General features: G+C 38.8%; 1 protein-coding gene across 9 annotated transcripts in view; it reads right to left on the bottom strand.

The window, feature by feature from the left end:
• Positions 1-2,006: 2,006 nt before the first annotated feature.
• The window catches only part of ncam1a (neural cell adhesion molecule 1a), a 284,110-nt gene continuing 277,823 nt past the window's right edge, over positions 2,007-8,293 (bottom strand). For all 9 annotated transcript variants that reach the window (XM_065962701.1, XM_065962702.1, XM_065962703.1 and 6 more), the window contains one exon: positions 2,007-6,378. In XM_065962701.1, the coding sequence (XP_065818773.1) occupies positions 6,258-6,378 (121 nt within the window). In that variant the 3' untranslated portion in view covers positions 2,007-6,257. The remainder of the gene's footprint in view (positions 6,379-8,293) is intronic.

Genomic DNA, 8,293 nt, shown 5'->3' with positions numbered 1-8,293 from the left:
TTTGTTTGCTTCTCACAAACTCCTAGAAATATTTCACAATCTGTATTCTGGCAGAATCAAGAGGCTGATTCACAGAGATAAGAAAATGCAAGGCTGTGTCATTCCTGCATATTTGAGGTATCAGACCAAGGACGACTTTCTCACCCGATGTCCTCCACGAAGGAATTCCAGAAGTCCAGACGGGCAGAGAAAAGTTTTCATGATGACTTGCACAACTCTCCAACCCACATGTTGCATTAGCGCTGACATTGTCAAGTTTGTTTTTAGACAAAACAAAAAAGATCACATCGATGTTTTTTTTGTATATTTTCACACTGTATTTCAGCAGAAACAGTAACATTTTGCTTTTGATTCCCCTCTGCTTTTTAAAATTACACTTCAGAGCTTTGTGAAGCAAAAACAGTTTTTTTTCTTTTGAAGCACAAATGAAGAGTTTGGGAAACAGGACGAGATACACAACACTTGAAAAAAGATCAACACAATACATTAAGCTTTCATTACCTTTTTTCCCAAATAAAAAAAAAAGTGATAATAATCTCCTTTCTAATATATCTCGCATGCTTGCTTTGACTAATCCAGCACTTTGAAATATTTTGTCGAGAACATGGGACCTGAGCAAAGAGTGGTTTTGTGTGAAACTTGATGTGATGAGATGTTATTCAGGTGAAGGTGTCAGCATGCCCAAATGTTTAGGGTCATTCTGGTTTATCATGATCGTAGATTTTTGCTAGCATTTCTTATTTTTAAGCTAACATTGTACTCACCAAGTTAAACTATCAGTTTCAGGGTCTGATCTCACATGTTGTCAAAACTTTAACAAAGTGCACCTGAAATGTTTCAATTAAGATTAAGATTTACTTTATTGATCCCGCAAGGGGAAATTCTGTTTTTGGTTTGGACATATGAAACCTTGCATCCCTTTATGACTCAGTCTTATTGATGCTTGTTGCATTTGCGTAGCTTGTTCATTTGTCTATTGATCCTTGTGTAAAGTAAAGTGAGAACTTAGTTTACATTTGAGCCAGGAACTGTGACAATGACAATTTCTGAGCTATAACATTTTCCATTCTTTGTCTCAGATAATAACATTCAAAGGTATATTATGCAACATTAACACATCAATATAGTAGACATCGAATATAGCCTAACTAAATCTAAACTTCAGTAAAGGCTTTAAAAAGAACAGTGAAGTTAAAGTCCCTCTTTGTTTGTTGTTCTTAGCTCTGTGTTCACACTGATGGGACAGCGCTTCCTTCAGCTTGTTTATGTTTCGCTCAGCGGTTCAAACATCTTTAAAAAATGTTTTCCACATGAACCCCTCCCTGTCCAACCATCTGCCCTGCAACAACGCTGGGAAGAGAGACGACTCCACCTACTCATGGACGTTGGTTTTAGTGGTACAGTCGCAGAGTTCTATCCCAAGAGTGAATTAAAAAACACCCTACAGGCGTTTGGAATCAAAGAAAGGACTTTTTTTGGTCTAAAATACTCAAAGAAATAACTCCTGAATCAACTTTGGACTGCGTATCAGAATAGAAGTCAGTCCTACACATGGCCGCACTCGGTTGGAGGGAGGAGTAGGGTAGGAGAGGAGGCGGTGTGCTGAGGGAAACATCTACCAGATTGAAAGTCGCATATTATACCTTTAAATTACATTCAGTGAGTTTTATTTCCTCCTCTTGTAAAAGAAATATGACACTCGAGGCTGTGCTGTTGTACTAAATATCCGAACAGCACTCAGCTTATAACCAAATGATATTCAGTACAACAGCACACCGTTGAGTGAGATACTGCTTTAGTAACTTGTTGAGCACAATGTTCATTCTGACAGTAGACGTTTGGGCTACTCCGACCAAAACAAGATAAAGCCGAATGATCCCTTGACAAGGACAGTGTGTAATACAAACCACAACACGTTCTGAATATATGGCACAATATGAAGAAAACGTTGCATAACTTAGACGTGTGAAATGTAGGAAATGAAAAAGCAAATCAGCAAGAAGATGTAGATGTGAAACTGTTTAATGGACAGACACTGAGAGGAATGGAATGCATGCCACCATTTTCTTCTTCAAAGGCACTGTGTCGTTTTCCAGTTTACTGCTGTCAGACTTCTGTACGTTGGCGTCGGGGATTCTATCACTTACTATCAGCTACGACTTTTCACAAGAAAACTATCTGCTCAACTCTATGACAAAGGACACAATGGATTCACACATTCACAGTGTACTAGCTTGCAGTCTACAGAAAGAAAGAGGAACACTGTACATTGAAAAAATGGTCAAACTTGTGTTTGTTTAACATTTTGTATCCACAGCTGGGCACTATGGCTTGAGAACGAGCATTTTTTTTAAAATCCCTTCATTTAATTTCTACCCATAACAAGAACACTTTCAACAACAAAGACTAATTTCCAAATTACTTCTTCATTCAGTTTTTCTGAAAATAAAAAAGGGGGGGGGGACCACAGAGAGACTCTTTAACGGCTTGAGAGTGTACATTCATTTACGCAGAACCCTCATGAGTGTCTGAATTCAGTCCAAATTTGAGAGTTATGCATCTCAGCACATTATTTTTTCCAAAGGTTTCCTCGGGACCTGTGACTGTTTGGGCTTTTTCATTATTGTAACTTAAAAGAGCTTCAATGTTGGTAATCTTCCCAATTGCAGAACGGCTATTTGAAAAAAAGATTCCTCCTCTGTATTTCTGTCCAGTGTGCATGCTACTGTAAATGTTAGCATGTTGTATGCTTAATAACCATAGCCCCTTAATGCTACCTGAATTCAGAATTGTATGGCCCATGAGTATGAATTGACAAGACTTAATTAACAAACTTTTCTTGGAGCAGATTGGTAGAGTGGACTGTTTTTGTCCTAGCTGGTCTGTAACTGATTCAAGCTGGACTGAGACAGTCTGCTGCTGGTGAACGTTGTGTATTAGATCAAGATGCTGACAGACAACATCACAATGTGTTGATGCTAATGTGCTTAATGTTGTATACAACATTAGCATGGGCTTAAATGTACTACAATAAACAGAGCGAGGCCGGGTTTAGCTTCCTTCACTGATAAAAACAGTAAACTGGTATGCTGGTGAATTAACAAGCTGATGATGTTTAAAAAAATAGCTTTTGGTGTTTTGGCAGTGTCTTTGCTGGCTAGCTAGCTTAACCCAAGTAGAATTGATTGAGAGAAATAACTTAGCCAATAAGTAGCCACATTTTGGGGATCTTGGTGAATGGTTGAGGCATAGGGCAAAGATGAGCCCAATGAAGTGTGGAGTGGAACTTAATCAGATTTATGGCAATGAAACTGATAAAATCTAATTTTTGGGACTTTTGGAAATAAATCCAGACTATAAGGTTGTTACACTTGGAAAGGTGGACCAACGGCCATGATGGATGTCCAAGTGCTCCTCTGGTTTCATTTTGTTTTTAACATCCCCTTGAATAGCTTGGAGGAATTACATTACTAATGTCTTCTTTAAAGCTAGCCAACAATCCACGCTAGCTAAAAAAACCTTGCAAATATGCAGTTTCCTTCACTGGAAATTAGGTTAGCTGCCCAGCACTTGCTGTTCAGTTGTGATTAGCATAATGCTAGCTTCGGTTTGGTAATGGACATGCACAATGGACAGATGTATTTAGAAGAATCAGATAATGATCAAGTAGTCAGACTTCTGAGATATATGGTCGAATAATGGGTTGAATTGCTCAAAGAAATCAGTGAAGTCTTTTAAGGTGGTGCAATTAAAGACAAACACGTCAACACCAAAACATTTCAATTTGTCATCTCTTTGTGGTTTAACGCATCAAATCTTACATCCTGTGTTCTTTTTATGTTTTGAATATCTTGCCAGGTGTAACAGATAAAGACAACACATTCAAACCGAATGTGACTTATTTAACATTTTCCAGACTTTTTCCATATATCCAGTAAGTTTACCTTTTTACTAAGAATGTAGTGATAAACTATGTAGACTAACCGACAATTGTTACTAAACCTACAATCCATGTCACGCACACTGCAGACAAAAAAAAAAATACATTACTGAAAGATCGAGAAGCAGAGGTGACACAAGCTCGAGGCAGTTTTGGCAAGCTGAGCCATCAACCTTTCGGTTATCTGCAGTGAACCATAGAGGTTAGCAAGCTGATGGCTACAATGGCCATGAACAAGGGGGAACAGATTTGGAAGAATTGGTTAACTCAAAGGAAGCAAACTAAATTTGATGATCTAGACCAATTGTAAGAGAAAGTGTTGTATGAAGAAGAAGATGTCCAACATGTCACCAAACATGTCTACTTCTCAGTCTGAACCTGCTGACTGAAACTGTTTCGACAAAACGCATGCTGCCTTTTAGGTGACTGTTAAGACCGAGCCTGTCAGGCAAAGGGCTGGAACTGAAAGCTTAAAGAAGACCTCCGGAAAACGTGAGGAGTGAGTGAGAAAGATAGGATATAGTCTAACCTTGACCAAAAGAAAACAAAAATGACAATATTAACAACTTTGACATAAGCTGCGTCCCATTACATGTGCCACCTCTCTCAACACAAGTTGACACAGTCTAGCAAAGTCAAGGACGCATTTCTCAATATGAATTGGCATTTTCTGACTTTTTCTGGACATTGAAGGACGAGGACATGTCAATAAAACACAGCTATAGTCTTACATGTGACTATTTCCTTAAACCAAACTCAACCCTGTCTCGTAAAAATGACATTCATGAACAGCTCATTTTAAACAGTAAATATATTGAGATCAATATCTTGTGAACATAATAAGTTAATATTTATAATGAACATGTCGAAGAATGAAGAACCCACCCCCCCCAAAAAAAGAGAATTTAAAAAAAATTGTTTTCTGACAACTTGCACTCTTTAGCATTAAACATGACTATCATTTTAATAGGTGTGTGTACACGACCCAAAGCACTCAGGTAGGGATTTAGAAAAGATTGGGTTCAGTACAAAATAGTTCTTTGCTTACTTATTTAAGTGGACGTAAAAAAACTACATATGGGATGACGGACTTTGTACGCCAATCGTGCATCACGATTTCATCCCTACAAATTCCATGTGGTTTATGCAGGAATCCTAAATTACTCTAAAAAACGTATTTATAATCAAATATGATACTTTCAGGTGGCGCCGGTAGTCTAGCAGATAGTGCATGCGCCCCATGTACAGAGGCTTAGACCACGAGATCGGGCATCCCAGGTTCAAATTCGACCTGTATCTCCTTTCCTGCATGTCGTTCTCCACTCTTTCTCTCCCCCCCGGTTTCAAACTCTATCCTATCTCTAAAATGAAGGCATAAAGAGCCCAAAAATTCAGCACTTAAGTTTCTTTTATAAAGTATTGGAGGAAACCATTTACCAATCCATGAAGACAGTATAAACGTATTTCTAGTAAGACAGGGTTGACTTTGAATGGCATGTTAAATCCTTCTTTAATGTCTCTTTCCATTTCTCATAACTTAAGCTGAATGACTTCTGAACCAGAACTTTAATGAGATAACATTGATGAGAAAGAAAACCCCAAAAAAACACACACATCTCAAGAGGAACCAAATGACAGCAACATGTACAGAAATACAGTAACTTTGCAAAAGACAGGCATGCTAACGTTCTAATCTCTAAGCTCTGGAAATAACACATTACAAAAAAAAAAAAAGAAGCTAAATAGGCAGTACCATCTGCACATTATTTAAACACAACAAAATATCGACAAAAAGAAATAACGACCCATAATCCATTACCACGGCGGTGACCGTACTGCATGTAGAATAGTAGTATTGGTAATGTACCAGTTTGACATGTGTGTGAATCATGAGGGCAGTAATCTGTGAAGTAAAGCTAACGCCCAACCGAGGTTATCTAGAGAAAAATAGTATAGATCTGCTTCGTATTTAACAGTTTATCAATTTAACATAGCATACAAGAGAGAGGGTGTAGTATGTGTGGAAATATTTTTTTCTTTTGTGACATAAACAGATAGAAACGGACGTAAAAAGAAACTAAGGCATGTGCATGAGGTCTTTCCATTGGTCAGAAGACGCTGCAGAAAGAGACCCATGATTTCTTTTTTTTTCTGTTGTTTTTGTTGTTTTTCTGATGCAATGGGGTGGTGTGTGACATTGCTTTGAGGTTTCAGTGACTGTGACCCCCCCTTGTGTTAACCCTAAAACCCCACACCCATACCCCCCCACCCCCCCAACCCAACCACCCTCTTCTTCGCACTGTTTTGGGCGAGGAGATTACGCTTTACTTTCGTTGCCGTTCGTCTGGGGAGCCTCGTTGGGAACTGTCTTCACCTCGGCCGTGGCGTTCTTCACCTCCGTCTCACCTTTGGTGTTATCGTCCTTCACAGTCTTTCCGCTACGGGGACAAACAGCAGCAGCAAAGGGGATAGACAAAAAAAAAAGATTCAGTTAACAGCGAATCACTAAGTCTGTCTCTCACGGCTAAACTGTCTGCTCTGAGCTGCCTTTTGTGTCATTTTTCAAAGAAAGAAGCGAGAGAGAAACGGGGAGAAAACATGCAAGATGCTTTGAGGGAATTTGTTTTCCCTCCTGGAACTGAATGCATTTCACACATAATGGGATCAAGCTCACTATCCTAGCCAGACATCAAATAAGAGTACATGGATGTCACAGCTATTTTCAGGGAACAATGAATGCTGATGTGGAATGAGACAGGGCCGGTACAGTACGCACAATGCATGAAGGGAATGAGAGACTGAGGCATAACCTACAACACAAACTACAATGCACAAGAGGATTACACGCCGTCTGGACCGAGCCAGGACACAATGGGAAGGAGACTTTAAAGCTGTTCTTGGGTTAAGTCGAACATTTTCTGGTGTTAGCGTTTGTACCTTTGTTGGAATATATTAGCAGTACAGTGCTGCTTCCCTTCGTTCTTCACTGTGGTGTCACATACCGTAAAACTCGTTTTTCAGTCCTCTGAGCCAGTTCTCAAATACAAACTTTAGTTTTAATCAATCATTTCTCTTCCTGCTGACACATATACATGCTCTCTGTGGACCTTGCAAAGTTAGACCAGGAACTGCCCCATATACTGGATCCATAAATACATTGTCTTAAAACAGATCAGCCCTGATTTAACGTCTTTAATGTTCGAGGTCACCATGAGAACCTCGATAACTGATAATACTAATAATAATGAGTTACTGTCACAAATAGGCCTGAAGCAATATGCCCTTTAATCCATACATGATTGACTCACTCGATGATGTAATACAATTATTACACTATCAGGAGAAACATATTTTACCTGCTCCTTAATGTAATAACTTAATGAAAGAGTTGTTACATTTTTGGCTCAGCATCTTGTTACATTATTGAGCAGTTATTAAATTTTGGGTTTTATAACATTTTTTTTTTTACAACTTTTCGAGTCGTTATTACATTTCTACAAGCAAAAAGTGTGAATTCAAACTGGAGATGACGGCACGGCCTAAATCCACGTTGTGGCAGAACGTCATACCGTTGAAGATACTGATCCTGGTTATCCGCACCCCCCCTACTCATACTACCCCCAGTTCAAAAAAATACTTAACTATCCCTTTAAACAAACAGATAAAACGTCAAAAGATCCCTCGGGACGTTACAGTCCATAGCACACAGTTTTAAGCAGACACTAACAGTTTTGGAAAGTTGAATGACTCTTGTGTTAGTTTTTGTTTCGCCTCCTCTCACCTCTCTTCCTCTACTCTGCTAATCCGGTAAAGAACGATGTAAGAGCTGCATTTGTCAACAGAGCTGTCAATCATGACATTGCATCTGCTCTTTTTTTTTTTTACATCAAATAACTAATTAAAACTAAAGTTCTCAGAAAAATTAACAATTGGATTTAAATCAGCACGATAAGAACTAACTTTGACGACATAAACCATGTTTGACCAAAATATATTTCATTTTTATTTTAATTTTAAAGATTTCCCCATGTCCCATCTGTTAACATAGAGGAGGCGGGGTTTATTGGATATACTACAGCAAGTCAGCAGGGGGCGCTCTAAATCCTTTGGCTTCACTTGTCTCCTGATTTTTTTGTGCAATCCATTCTTTATACAGACTATGCTGGAATTTCTTTAAAAAAAAACTTCTCTCCTCAACAGAGAATAATGGGTCCCGAGAACAAGTACGGTCCTTAGAAATCCAATAAACCCACAGGAAGTCTGACAGGACATCTAATGTTTGGATGCTGGAGAAGGATCACCACTTAGATCACAGGGAGGGCTGTGCTTCTGTCCTGTCATAGAGATATGAAG

Source organism: Labrus bergylta, chromosome 14 (genome assembly GCF_963930695.1).
Source record: "Labrus bergylta chromosome 14, fLabBer1.1, whole genome shotgun sequence".
NCBI lineage: Eukaryota > Metazoa > Chordata > Actinopteri > Labriformes > Labridae > Labrus > Labrus bergylta.
This window is presented reverse-complemented; position numbering and strand designations above follow the sequence as displayed.